Source organism: Myotis brandtii, unplaced genomic scaffold, assembly GCF_000412655.1.
Source record: "Myotis brandtii unplaced genomic scaffold, ASM41265v1 scaffold1087, whole genome shotgun sequence".
In the NCBI taxonomy this organism is placed as follows: domain Eukaryota; kingdom Metazoa; phylum Chordata; class Mammalia; order Chiroptera; family Vespertilionidae; genus Myotis; species Myotis brandtii.
Genome location: NW_005353698.1, coordinates 789,652 through 805,140, shown reverse-complemented (window position 1 = coordinate 805,140; position 15,489 = coordinate 789,652). Strand labels below are relative to the sequence as shown.

The window sequence follows — 15,489 nt, the reverse complement described above, 5'->3', positions numbered from 1 at the left end:
TGCCTTCAGAGGCCCCGCTTCTCAGTGTCCCAGCAATTGCTGCAAGTACCTCCGAGAGAAAGCTGCCCTCGAGTTCCGACCAATGCCAGACAGTCCCGCTTCTCCCGTATGAGTCTAGGTCCCCAGAGACTCACCCAGAACTGGAGCTCAGAGCCTGAGACTCCCTCCCGATTGAAAAAGACAACCGCGCCCTCAGCCGCCAGCCCCCTCCGCGTGTGCCTCTGTACCTTAGTATTTTACTTCCGCACCGCACCTCCTCTGAGTCTCAGTATGCTTTTCTCTTTCCTTCTAGTTGTAGAATTTCCACTCAGCCAGCCTTCCTGTGGTTCTGGGTGATGTCCATTCCGTCTTTTAGTTGTATTTTTGAAGTGGTTGTGCAAGGCAGCAAACTCCGGTGTTTACCTATGCCACCATCTTGGTTTCTCCCCTTTCTCATTCTTGATCTTCCCATGCAACCCTATCAGAGAGGCTCTCTCTTTCTCCTAGTCTCTATCACTACCTCAATTTCTTTTAATCTCCTTCTTACTTTCAATCTTTTTCTGGATGTCAATGAATTTCTCTCTCTGTATCTCTGTCTTTTTTTCTATTCCTCTCACCACTAAATCTCTCCAATTTATATACAAATAATACCACATGAAAAAATGTTATTTGTTGGTGTGTACTATGAAAAATGTATCTTTGAGGCAGAAAATAGGCCTGTCACATACAAACAGATACTTTCCAACAGTCATATCTGAAAATTCCCCAAAGGAAGTAAACATTAGGGAATACAATTGAAACCTTGCTCCTGTGAATATATCTAGGAATAAAAGGATGTAACTGAAGCAAGATATCTTGAGGTAAAATGTACAGAAATTATTGGTTATGATAGGATCACACAGTAAGAACTGGAAGAAAACTTTAATATCTTTAGTTAAGCCATATTCACTTTGTAGATGGAGAAATTAAAGCCTTGAGCCATTAAAACAATTGCTTAGCTCAGTCACACAGCAAACTTGTGGCCTATGGTAGTTAAACCACGGGCTCTTGGGTCAGAGGACAGTGCACTCTCCACCATTGCACAGTGCTAACTTATGACATCAGTCAGAGCTCAGTGAGAATGAAATTTAAAGACTTTGTTATGCTGTGCATGTGCAAGACAGAGAGAGAGTGAGAGAGAGAGAGAGAGAGAGAGAGAGAGAGAGAGATAAAATGCTAAAGTAGCCTTTATTTAATGTAATTCACTAGTAAATACTATACATATTGTAGGGATTTTGTGTCTTTATTTGACAAAGTAAAAAAGCTGTTACTACCATGTCACCTGTCTAGAGGGCATTTTGATCTTTTATTCGTCAATGAAATTTTAAATAGGTGGGAATAACTGAATTGCTTCTGGGCATGATTAGAATAGTTTATTTCTCAAAATGCTGAACCAAGACTTCAGAAGTAGAGAAGTGAAATCTATAATCAACATGTCTTTATGAGTGAATTTCCATAAGTTTATATTCTATTCTACTGAGAGTGAGAATTAGTCTGATCTAAATGGTTCCAGATTACCTGATGAATGATGTACAGAATTACAGGATACCAATTTTTGTGTGTGTGTGTGTGTGAGAGAGAGAGAGAGAGAGAGAGGAAGCCTCAGGAATGATTCACCACTTGCATTCAGATAATCATGCCATTCTTGTGTGATATGGATAGTCACTATAAACCAAAGACAGGATTTTCTATTATTTACACAACAATATAATGGCAAATCAACTTCACAAAGCAAGTCAAATATGTCCAGCCCACCAAGATAGTATCGAAAAATGACACTCACAACTTCTATATGACACAGGCCAAGGATAAACATAAATATTGCCCTCAAGTTACTGAAAACAAATCCAAACTGCCTTGGGTATTTTCCACTCTGCTGACTTTTGAAGAGACAGAGTTCTCCAAATTAAAGCAAGAGCTGGTTAGCAAGAATCATCTAAGTTTTCAAAGATATTCTCTGGGGGTAGGGGATGGGGGTATCAATTAGACCAGTGGTTATCAACCTTCCTAATGCTGCTACCCTTTAATACAGTTCCTCATGTTGTGGTGACCCCCAATTTCGTTGTTACAAATTGAACATAATTAAAGCATAGTGATGAATCACAAAAACAATATGTAATTATATATGTGTTTTCTGATGGTCTTAAGCGACCCCTGTGAAAGGATTGTTCGACCCCCAAAGGGGTCACGACCCACAGGTTGAGAACCGCTGAATTAGACATTTCCTTGCTCCCAAGAGATTTATATTCAGTTAGATTGAAATAGACCATAATAACAGGCTTTTAAATGGTTGGGAGCATTGTCATTTTTCTTTCTTCTACTTTGCAAACCTATAGAGTTTTAAATTTAATTGATATAAAACTTTTACCAAACAAATGAAGCTGTCAGAAATGAAAAAGAAAATGAACAATAATAAAAAGCTTATTGACTCATATAATTGAATCATCCTAATCCTAATAATGTAATTACTAATAATAAATCTTTAAATTAGTTAATTCTTGAATTTAAAAAGGTGAGTCTTATTATCTAAAACTGGATTTTCAGGGAGACAGATAATTGGGATATGTCTCATAGGATAAAGGAGTTGTCACAATGTCCTTGAGCTGGCGAATTCAAGAGTGGCCTCTGTACCCTAGAGAGAGTGTCCAAGACTTTGGGTGTTTGTGCCCTTACACTTGCTGAATGCCCTAGGAGGACAATTTCACAGTTCATACAAAAAAATCATTTCTTTAGCCACTTCGGTTAAAACAAATTCAATGTGTTATACAAATGTTTTTCCTTGTTTTGTGTGTGTGATTTTTATAACTCAAGCATTATTTCAACACAATTGAATGTGTTGGCGATTTGAATGTGTACCAACCATAAAAAAGATGTAAAGGTATTATTGTAAAAGAGCAATGGTGGATTGTCAGTTAAAGGTCCAGCCAATAAGGAAAAATTCTCACATTTATAAAATGCCTTCTAAGTTATCCATTGATTCTGTGAATTAAATGTTCTAGCTTGCATATTAACAACCATTATTTTAATAATTTGTAACTTACCCAATATCTAAAATAGGTTTTCTTGTTTTCATGTAACACCAACACTATTTCAACAAATATTTTTTCTCATTTGTAGAGAAAAAAATGGGGCTAAGAAATATTTAGTGTCTTGACCTACTTCAGTATATTAATAAGTTAGATTCACAGTTGGTCAGGTTAAGACAGGTTTTTTTTTACTAACCTATTCCAACTATCAGATTAAGCAATGCTTAATATTTTAAAATAGGTAATAATATTTGAGACTATTGATTCTCAGGACAAAAAGAGTTCTCATTAAACACAAACACAATTTTTCTTATTAATTTGAATGATTAGTTTATACAGTGAGTGAGGAATTTACTAACCTGAAAGGTATGCTAGAGACTACACCAGTCTGTATATATCAAATTGTGCCTGTATATATTGTGATTAAGAATGTAATTTGCCAATCATCTTCCTAGTATCCTGTATCAATTTTCTTGAGAAAAATTTTCATGTGCTGGATTTTCACTTTGTGAGAATTCACATTATAATTATTTAAATATTTGCTATTTCTGTATTGGAATCAACTTGGAAACAAATTAATCTAAGGAATGGGATATAATAAACTCTAGGACTAATTCTAAAACTCAGGAAAATTTACTAAGTTACCACATGCCTAACACTATCCTAGGCATTTCATGTACATTACCTCAAGTGATCTTCTCAATAATCCTATGAGGTAGGGACTGTGTTCACTCCATTTTATAGCTGAGGAAAATTTATATAACTTTTCCATGAATCCACAAATAGTGAGTGACAAAGTTGGGATTTGAAACTAGACAGTTTGGCTCCAGGAAAATTACAAATGTGACACTAAGTGATTAATTCACTAATAGTTATTTCCACTTTTTTTCCTTCTCCTCCAAGTGCCATATTAACTGCACTGACGTTAATATTAGAACCCCAAATGAGTAGGTAGGCAAAAGTCTACAATGCCTTTCAACCAATCCCCTAAGAATGAATTGAATTCAGAATATTAAGAAAATTGTTATAACTAAGTAGAAATTCATTCATATATCTGTTGTCTTAGTGATACTGTTGTAATAAGCTAGTAATTAATAATAAGTAAGGAGCAAATGCAAAGCCAGATATTATAGGCATTGGCATCTGGGAAGCTTCACTAAGAAGCTGTAACTTCACACTCCCCAGAGAACCTCCAGCCCATTCCCTGCAGATTATTGGGGGAAGGGGTTCAACAAAGGGGAGATAGGTACTAGTAGATGTACAGTAAAGTTGGCGTGACTAAGGAAGGCGCCTGTCAGTCAAACCTGGGAACAGAGATCATTGGCCAGAATGGGCAGGGCCACTGCAAGTTCATGAATGTTTGGGGAGACATAATCCCCCAAATACAGGAATTGTTTCTCTTGGCTCTTGGCTCACTCCTGGCTCTCTTGCATTCACCCATGCTTCCTTCATAGCCATGTGGCCTTGCGGACCCCACATGCAATGGATTGATGGACTGCAACTGGGAACACAAACTAAGTTAGCCTGATGCTGGACTAGGCACTGCTCAAATATGAAGCAAAATTCCTGGACACTGGCTTTGATTCTAGCTCTGCTGAAGCCACAGCTACACTTTGCTATGGTGGGGCAAAGGGAAATGGGACCTTGGAAACTCAGGGGTTTAACTCCACAGAAATAAAGCTTTCTACAATAATTCATCCTCCCATGCGAGTCTCAGAAAAAATGCCTTTTCTCAGGATATCGCAAGGAGCTCACTCCGCCAAGCAACAAGGGGGTTGTGGAGCTGTACCCACCAAAAACATTAGTTGTTGGTTTAGATGTGCCAAAGTGGCTATGGGATGTAGAAATGGTTTCTGAATTACTCAAAGGGTAAATCTCTATCCCTATTATTTTCTATCAGAAATATTCAACTATTGTAGTTTTATTACATTGGAAGGGTATAGGATTGTAGAGGAAGATTTTGAAGAACAATGTCCTTTGGTTTCATTGTAAGGCATACCATCCTAGTAAAACTTTATATTATCTCCAAACCTATGTTTCCTAATCAGTAAATAAGAATAATAAAGCTGAACCTGAAGTGTTTTGATGGAAGTAATGTGTGTCAAGTGCCAGGCACAATAAATGGTAGCTGTTAGTAGCTGTTGTGATGATACTTATTTGGGTTAACTTTGATACAACTAATTTAGGTTTAGGCCAGAATAGGACTGATTAAAAAGATTAAAAAGCAGTTCACATTTCAGATGAGCAGGATACCAAGAATGAAACCAATGACATTGACATTTTTGACTACTAACCTCACAATATAATTTATTATTGACTCTTACAGACTAATGATTGCCTTAAAATAGAACCTGCTTAGAATATTATTTAACTTATGCAACAAAAGATTGATTAAAGCTTTTTTTTTAAGCAAAGAGGAGGAAAGCCAGTGCATATTAATTAAAATGTCAGAGAAACTGAAACTAATCTATACCTACACATGCATTATCATCCAAACCAAAATGTTCCCATTAGGAAAAATAATAAATCCTGGGTTGCCATAGCAATGGCTGGACCACTAGTAAACACGGCCAGAGAAAATATAGGGAAAAACACAATAGGTGACTAATATTGAATATTGTGGTTGCTTCTATTTAGAAGCTAGTTATGGTTATTCTATGAATATATTATTCTACAAGACAAAATTTCTATTCAACTTTACAAAATTATTTTTCTTATGTTTGCCTGAAGCTTAGGTACCATATAGTGGCCTTTCCAGATATAATTAATGACGCTAATGATTCCCATGCTGATGTTGATATTGAGAGCAACAGTACAAAAGGATCTTGTTTGCTAACTAAAAGAGCTTTTTCTAACACTGGACAGGCACTATGATCTATCCTGATAGTGCTATAATGACTCACAGGAATTCAGTAACAGGAAAAGAGACACTTACTACACAGGAATTGAATGTCCCTTGGAGTAAATTCCTGCTTTGACAATCACTGTTTAGCAATGTTCATCTCAATTTGTTCCCAAAGATGAAGAGGAAGTTGGAAAGTGATAACTGAGAAAAAGAATCTAAATTATTTGGATTAGATAATTCTTTACAAGTTAAAATATTTATCCGAGGCTTGAAATGTGACTTCATCAATAAAAGAATGGGTAATGACCCCGAAAATTAAAAACTTTTCTGAGACCCTCAACTGCTCATTGTTTTTTCTCAATATCTGAATAATTACAATCAGAAGAATAAAATTGCCAGAGAATTCTAGGATGATCATGTCAACCTTTAGGTAGAGACTATTAAAACATAAGTAGTGAAGAAAGAATGCTAAACAAAAGGATCAAGGACTGAATACTTTTCCCATTGGGTTTATTTCCATATCAGTTCACTCTTCTTGTACTAGATCCCTCATTTTAGGTAAGCTCTGTTGAGAGTAATTATGCTAAACAGAAGTTATAAGTAAAATGATCACTAAAGCAACTCATATGTTACTTAAGGTAATACAGGAATTAATAATGTATAGTATTTACTTAACTTTCTTCCAACTTCTCTTTTTGTGAACTTTGTTTTTATAGAAATCCATTCTGTATCTTTGGGAAGTTGGTTTAGAATAATTCTTACTACAAGAAAATGTTATATAAAGTATTTGATGCCCCCAAAGGAAAAATAAGTAGAGTCAATTCTATTTAGATATTCTTCCTCAAAATGATTATAGTCATGGCAGTTCCTTCTTCCAGATTTTTTAAATTACTATTATCTGGCACTGGGTTGTCCATTTATCCCTATCATCTCTTCTGCTGAAGTTTGGGAATTGACTTACCTTTTATAAGAAGCTCCTTTCCCTATATTTGATGCTTACTTTCATAGCTAAGAATCAAAATAATCCACTTGTATCTATCTTATGTTCTGTTATTCATACCTGTCCATAACCTTTTCCCAAGGACTAGGACTAGGCAATAATCTGGTAAGTTACTGTGATAGGAAGAAATGAAAAATAAAAAAAAAATAAGAGGAAAACTATATCATTCATTTATGCATTCATTTAGCAAATTATATCCTGATGTGTTTAGAACTGTTACTAAATAAACAAACAATATTAAATATGTACCTTACTTTCAAAGCACTTGTAGTCTGGTAAAGGAGATAAGAGATACACACAAATAACTGTGACAGATTTGGAAAACAAGTGCCATAAGACTAAGAAATATGAGCATCCAGAAGAGACATAAATTGTTTCTCTATATCAGGGGTCCTCAAACTTTTTAAACAGGGGGCCAGTTCACTGTCCCTCAGACCGTTGGAGGGCCGGAGTATAGTTTAAAAAAAAACTATGAACAAATTCCTATGCACACTTCACATATCTTATTTTGAAGTAAAAAAACAAAACGGGAACAAATACAATATTTGTATGTGCATGTGGCCCATGGGCCGTAGTTTGAGGACCCCTGCTCTATATTATTCATCTTACAATGGGCATGATTAAAAATTCTTGGGATCTAGAGTAAAGAAAATTCATTCCCTCACTATCACTTCCAGCTCCAGAGACATTCCAACTACCTACTAGACAATTTCAATTTCACTGGATTTCTCTATTTGAAAATCTTATTAGGATTTCAAACTCACTATGTCCCAAACAAATACATCATTTTTTCTCTCTAAACCATCTATCTATCCCTATGTCTACTCCCAAGTCATTTCCCTACTTGTATTATTAAAATCACCCTCTCTGTACACCTCAGTCACTTTCTCCCTCATTGCCAGTCAATAACATGTCAAATCACAGTTTCTACTTCCTTATAACTTTTCCCCAGACCTATCTTTTCATTTTATTGATAGACTCTTAGACTTGCAATAACATTTGAACTATTTTCTTGAACTTTTACCTTTCCTGACTACAATATTCAACCTCTATCCTGCTCACAGATTAATCTTTCCAATTTATAGCTCAATCATGTAATTCCCATACTCAAACACATTTAGAGGCTCTAAACTAATAAACTATATGAGTCAATATTCCTCATCCTGGTATTCAACATATGCTGAGGCTGTATTTCTAAGCTCATTTCCCAACATTTATCTATGTCCAACCTGTGATTGCCTTACATTGCTAGTCTAGACTCTATTGATGTTTAATATTCCTATTCAGGAAGCTACATTCATCTGGAGCCTCCTCATTTTCAAGATTCATAGTTCATGATAATTTCCATTTTTATATGAAGACATTTCTGATGTCCCTATACCCAAAACTAAGCTAGTTATGAATTTTCCATATCACTCTTGATTTACCACTCAAAGCCTACAGTATAATCACACTAATAATTATTTGGGTCCTCCTTCCCCCCCAACCCCCACTTCTAAGGCAAGGACTGATTGATCTCTATAAACCTTCAGCATTTAGTATAGTATGCCTTTCAGTGTGTATGATCTATCTCTTTTTCATGAAATTGAATGTTAAATCACTAACAAATGAATTTCTCCAAGCAATTAAATTCTTCCTCAGATATCAATACAGCGATGTTTGTTCCTTCCTGCAAATGCCTAAAACATATTAATCTTTCCTAAATTAGTGTAAAGTTCAAAAAGCAAATGGCACTTGAAGAGGCAATTGCTTTCAGGGCCTCCCTTTTCTTGGAATCCCTCTTCATTTAACTTCTCTCAGACCCAATAGTCAAAAGCTCATTGATCGAGACTTAAAAGCCAAAGGGGCTCAAAGCCACGGTAGGAGTCTGTTCAGTTTGAAATATAATTTGAAAACCTCAGGAAAGAATGACAGTTCCTTTTCAGGAACCTCCCATACATATCTCACAAAACAGCTTTCCAAATTGGAGATAGTATAATATTATACCACCAACCAAGTAATAAAAAGTAATTCACTGCCAAGTAGAAAGATCCCCTTGATTTTCACAAGGAGCACAAAAGACTATATTGTATTTATTTAAATCTCAGGCTGATAAAAACATCAGAAAGAAAAAGAAAGCAGTCAATTTCTCTAAAAGATCATTATTTAAAGAAATAAATTACTATGCAGAAAAGCATGGATCTCCCTGACAACTTATGAATTTAAGACACGAAATACTCCCCTCCCCACCTCCAATAATCAACTCTGCGGATGAAATACGTTAAGCATTCTAAGTTTGGGGAACATAGAGAGCTTTGAAATCAATGTGTTTCCGGTTGCAAGGGTTAGGGGGGGAAACGTACTAAATCAGCTTAGGAAATGCTTCATTTCCTGCCCCATATCTGGGAAGGAAAACATAAAACAGGCAGAACCAGGTGCAAAAAAATCATACACGTGAATGGGAAAACCTCTCCAACTCCTAGGCACCGCTCAGGTGGTCGAATTATGCTCCCAAGCTAGAGCTTTCTTTTCTAAGATACATGGAGTGGTTTTTACAAACACTGGCTTGAAGTTAACAGATAGGTTTGTTGACAGTGGTTGAAGAAGATGGTCATTATGTAACTGTTGTCTGGGCTCCAAAGGGAAATTACCGGACTTGGGTAAATAGTTCATTAGAAAGAAGACACCATTAACAGAGAGATTAGGCTCATTACCGGCAAGCTAACGGAGGTTGGTATTCTCCCAAAAAATGACCAGGTAGAAAAATCTGCCAGGTCATCTCTGGGTTGTCCTTCACCTTTCCATCTTCCTAATGCCTGGATTTTGCAGGCTGCTTGATCCTATTGATCCTATTCCCCTTTGCTTTCAGAAAGACATGTAATTCATTCAGAGTTTAATGATGCCAGGAAAGCAGTGTCCTCACGGATGCTCGCAGACCTGAAATGCTCAGCAGCCCAACCCAGCCTTTCAGAAAGTATACTGACCTGACACCTGTTTGTGAGCAGTGCTTTCCATGCATCAGGATTCTTATTAATCACCCCCCTCCGCCCCCCGATCCCCGTGCATACTGAAGGGTTACTTCTAAGGGAGTGTGAGTGCATTGATTTCTGGGACACCTCATCCATACTCTTTATTTTAAGAAATCAGATTCTTAGCAAGTCTTCCAAGTCAATTTTAGGGCCTTGACAGTCACGGAAACTTAACCCTGAAAACTTCAAGATGCATGGTAAGCCATCATATGTGATTTACAAATACACTTGAGAAATTAATGATACAAGTTTTTCAGGAAGGAGTGTGCTTATTTTTTTTCTACATTATCACTGGATATTCAAGTTTTATAGGAAGCAAACTTTTTAAAAGAGCACTAGTGAAATTAAGTCAGAACGGAGGTGTGTCCCCCTCCCCCGCCCAGGACCCGTCAGAATCAATCTCTCCCACCCGTGTTCTATGATAGTCTGTATTTTGTTCTGTCAGGCATTAAATCTGTCTTGTATTAGACTTACATGCTTACTTATCCCAATAGCACATTCTCTGCTGTGGACAAAAACGAGGTCTTGCTCATTTTTCATTCCTTGCCCCGCTGAGAACATGGTAGGAGCCTATAAATATTGATTAATGTAACTGCTTACTATGAATCCCTCTGAAAGGGTTACAAGTAAAATGTAATCATTTGTTTGCAACTGGTCATTAATATACTTAGGGCTCATGTAGGTACATAGATAACCTTTATCTGAGTTTCAAAACCTACAGTCAATGGGTAAGGTTTTTATGAATAATCCCCTGAAATGTTATGCAGAATGTTGTGTGTAGGTATGTGCATATTTCTGGAGCAAATATCTATAAACTTTAATCAAACAAATCTCTTTACCCACCACATATTCTCAAGATATTATAGTTCATTTTCCTATATAGCTTTACTCAACCTCTCAATTTATTAGAGCCTACTATAGTAGGGGCAAATATAGGCCAGCATCTGCAATGCGATATTTCCAGTTATAGCCTTTCACACATACATGACAAGCTTGTGATTTCTTGACTCATGTCTGAAAAGAGACCATTTTAAACCAGCACTTAATCCCCAGATTTTTATTCTCTAAAAAGGTCATTCTATATTCCCAGTACCTTTATGATGCCATCAACGGCACTTCAAGGCCCCTGCAGGAGCGAACATTTCCCTTCAGTGGAAACAAACATTCTCCCTGTAGAGCCTTCTCTATGCACTCACAGTCAACACCCACACATTTCACGCAGGAAAATGAATCCCCCACCTCTAAGTTTCAGGGGAAGCTCCTTGATGGGAAACTGAGGCTAACAGCCCCTCTGAGGGACATCTGATACACACCGTTAGAGAAATAAGAGAAAATGGTACCTATGTTGTCTTCACTGCTACCAACGCTGGACAGAAGGCAAAGGACGGTCACTTGAAGCAGTTTCATGGTGCCTGTGGATTGTCGCCGTGGCTCCTCGCTCCGGTGTCAGCCAGGGACAACTCCCTCCCAGCCTGGCAGGGCCCGATTAGCAAATGGAAAAGGTGTGCGGACTGTGAACAGCCACTGCCCATTCCTCCTTATTTCGGGGGCTGTGATAAAGAACGGGAGGAAATACACACACTCCCTTGGGGAGTTCAGCAGAGAGGAGATTTATTGTTTCAGTCCCTTACAGGAACTTTTTTTTTTTCTCTCTTCCTTTGGCAGCCACTTGTGTTTTTGTTACTACATTATTTTGTTCGTCTTCAACAAAAAGGTCAGGGCGGGTTTTGAACAGAAACAGATCTTTCTTGAGAATGGGTCCTACAGCTTTCTAACTTTTGTTTTGAAAGTGCGTTTTGGAGTGGTTATAAAGGGACCTCATTAAAGAGTGACTCAGTTTGGATAAAGAGGCTTTAACTGCCCGAGAGTTAAATTTTAGAGCAAAATCCACAAGGAATCAACTTTCTTTACAAATTGAAAGCCAGATTAGCAAAGACCGCCTCCTGAAGATAACTGCACAACCTTCTTAGATAAGAGCATGCTCTGTTCTAAGTGAGCAGCGGCTGCTTAGGGACGCCCAGGGAAGTGTCTCAGGATAGTCCTAATAGAACCAAGCAAAGACATATAAACATTCACTGATCATTCCTGGGTTTTATTGATGGAAATTGATGAAGAGGAAAGAAAAATTACTTCTAATACCCGGGTTCTCTTCTCCAGGAAATACAATTGGAATGGCGCTGATTGGGAGGCTCTAGCAACAAGTCAGTGAGTTTGGGAAGGAGGAATTCTTCAAATCAGAATGCCAAGCAAGCTAGATACTCTGTATACCAGGGATCTGTTTGATATTAGCAGCAATTGATTAAAACCTAGTGAGTACATAGCCCCAACCCTGGCTTCAATCCCCGTAGGCTGTGCTGGCATCTCAGCTGATTGCCCTTTTATACACCTTTAGGCATAAACCTGATAAACAAAAGATTAATGGTAGATCAGTATAGATAGATTCATCTGCTCCACCAAAAAAAAAACAAAAACAAAAAAAACCACAAAAAACTATTCCAAAATTATACTTTTACCTGTTTTTAAGGAAGACACACATTGCACTGCTTCTCAGGGCCGGGAAGGACTCATTCTAAGAGGGGTTAGAGCAAGTCAACTAGTCAAAACACCCCAGAACACTAGTTTCATCCCAAGTTATGTCAAGTCCCAAAAGGGCCTCCGAGTTCTATTTTGTATATAAGCAATACTCAATTTTATCATCTATTTGAATTAATTTTCTAAAGCAGACTAATTTGGAGTTGTTGCTTTATTTGGTATATCCTGGAGAGTATAAAGATAGCAATAATGTGAATAGATGTCACATGCACATTCCAGAAATACGTTGGGGTGTGGCCATGAACTCACAGTGGAGTACTCACATTGCCTCACTTCCTGCTCCTTGCTCTGCTTCATCTCTGGAGTTTTCAGCACACAGAGTCACCACTGGTGTTGGCCACAATCACTGTTATGGATTCAATAGCATTTTGATTTCTCAGCCCTGATTGCTGGGCGTTTCATGAAAAAGACTAGAAACCTATTCCTAAAATACTTGATAAAAATATTATGTCTACCTCTGGCCAGTGTGACTCAGTGGATAGAGATTCAGGCCAGGTGTCAAAGGGCCAAGGTTCAGTTCCTGGTCAAGGGTATGTACCTGGGTTGCAGTTTTGATACCCCACCCAGTGAGGGCATGTGTGGGGGGCAACCAATAAATGTCTCTCTCTCACATCGATGTTTCTCTCTCTCTCCCTCCCTGCCTTCCCAACACCATTTATTGAACAGATTGTTTTTACAGCATTGTATAGGGTGTCCCAAAAAGTGTATACCCACACTTTAAATAATTCTAAAGGCAGTGTTTATTAAAATACATTTTATTTTCAAAACTGCGCTATCAGCTGTTAAAGTGTGTGTACATTTTGGGGGACACTCTGTATGTTCTTGCCTCCTTTGCCAAATATTAATTAACCATATAGGTGTGGGTTTATTTCTGGGCTCTCTATTCTGTTCCATTGATCTATATGTCTGTTTTTATGCCAGTACTATGCTATTTTGATTATTATGGCCTTGTAGAATAATTTGATATTTGGGTAGCATGATACCCCCAATTTTGTTTTTCTTTTGTAAGATTGCTGAGGCTATTCGGGGTCTTTTGTGGTTCCATATATTTTTGAATTATTTGTTCTAGTTCTGTGAAATATGCCATTGATATTTTGATAGGAATTTCATTGAATCTATAGATTGCTTTGGGTAGTATGGACATTTTAATAATGTTAATTCTTCTTATCCTTGAGCACAGTTTATGCTTCTACTTATTTGAAACTTCTTCAATTTCTTTCTTCCGTGCCATAATTTTCCAAGTACAGGTCTTTTATCTCCAATGTCACTAATCATCAGAGGTATGAAAATTAAAACCACAATGATATATCACCTCATACCTGTCAGAATGGCTATTCAATAAATCAACTTACAGCTAGTATTGGTGAGGATGTATAGAAAAGGGAATCCTCGTACACCATTGGTGGAAATGCAGATTGGTGCAGCCAGGATGGAAAACAGTGTGGAGGTTCCTCAAAAAATTAAAAATAGAACTGTCTTATGACCCAGCAATTCCACTTCTGAGTATTTATCAGAAGAAAACCAAAACACTAATTTGAAAGAATACATGCACCTCTATATTCACTACAATAGCCAAGATATGTAAGTAACTTAAGTGCCCATCAATAACCGAGTGGATAAAAAAGTGATGGTACATATAATAGACTATTAAAAAAATAATGAAATTTTACCATTTGCGACAGCATGCATGGACCCTAGAGGGTATTATACTAAGTGAAATAAGTTAGTCACAGAAAGACCAATACCATATGATCTCACTTACATGTGGAATTAAAAGAACAAAATAAATAATTTTTAAAAGTTGGAACAGACTAATAGATACAGAGAACTGACTGATAGTAGCTAGTGGAGAGGGAGGTTGGAGACCTGGGTGAAAATGTGAAGAGATAAAGATATGAAAATTGGTTGTTACAAAATAGTCACAGGGATGTAAAGTAAAGCATAGGGAATATAGTCAACAATATTATAATAACTGTGTAGGGTTCCCAGTGGGATACTTGAAAGATCAAGGGGAACACTTTGTAAAGTATATGATTGTCTAACCACTATGCTGTACACCTGAAACTAATATAAAATACTATTGAACATAAGCTGAAATTGGAAAAAAAAAAGACTTCTCTCACTTCTCACCAACTCCCTACTCTGATAGGAAATAATCTCTTCAGACTCTTGATACTTAAAGACATGAATATGGGGGTGGGAGATCATAAAGCACAGTCTCTCAGAGATGAGATATACAGGAAGTTCTTTAATACAATGCTATTATCATTTGTTAGAAATCCCACTGTCAAATGATGAGTGAACCTGCATGTCAACAGTTGAAACAATTGGACCTCATTACTCTGTGAGGCAGTCCATTCTTTTGTTGGACCATTCTTCTTGTTACAAAATTCAAAAATTTTTCTTTACCCTTATCTGCCTTAAGAAGCTCTTCAAGCCACTGTCATAAATTGATTTCTTTATGTACAAAACTAAACTGAAGTGTATTTATTCCATTAATCATGTAAATCATATGAATAAGTAAATTCGATTTTTCCAAGATTTTTTAGGGAATAAGATGGCTTATAATGTATTCAATTATATCTAATACTAGAGGCCCGGTGCACAAAAATTTGTGCACTCGGGGGGGAAGGGGGGGTCCCTCAGCCCGGCCTTGCCCTCTTGCAGTCTGGGACCCTTCAGGGGATGACCACCTGCTGGCTTAGGCCCGCTCCCCAGGAAATTGGGGCTAAGCTGGCAATCAGACATCCCTCTGGCAGCCCGGCAGCCCTCAGGAGATGTCCACTTGCCAGAGGGGAGCAGGCCTAAACTACAGTCAGACATCCTTAGCGCTGCTGAGGAGGCAGGAGAGGCTCCCACAACCACCGCTGTACTGGCAGCCATCAGCCTGGCTTGTGGCTGAGCAGAGCTCCCCTATGTGGGAGCGCACTGACCACCAGAGGGCAGCTCCTGCATTGAGCGTCTGCCCCCTGGTGGTCAGTGTGTGTCATAGTGACCAGT

The 15,489-nt window shown here is 37.7% G+C and overlaps 1 protein-coding gene across 3 annotated transcripts in view; it reads right to left on the bottom strand.

The window, feature by feature from the left end:
• The window catches only part of EMCN (endomucin), a 106,152-nt gene extending 94,661 nt beyond the window's left edge, over positions 1 to 11,491 (bottom strand). Inside the window, exon 1 of one of the 3 annotated variants that reach the window (XM_014542996.1) lies at positions 11,211 to 11,491. In XM_014542996.1, coding sequence (XP_014398482.1) covers positions 11,211 to 11,304 — 94 coding nt within the window. In that variant the 5' untranslated portion in view covers positions 11,305 to 11,491. The remainder of the gene's footprint in view (positions 1 to 11,210) is intronic. The other 2 variants (XM_005857225.2, XM_014543005.1) reach the window with 2 other exon arrangements.
• Between the last annotated feature and the right edge of the window lie 3,998 nt (positions 11,492 to 15,489).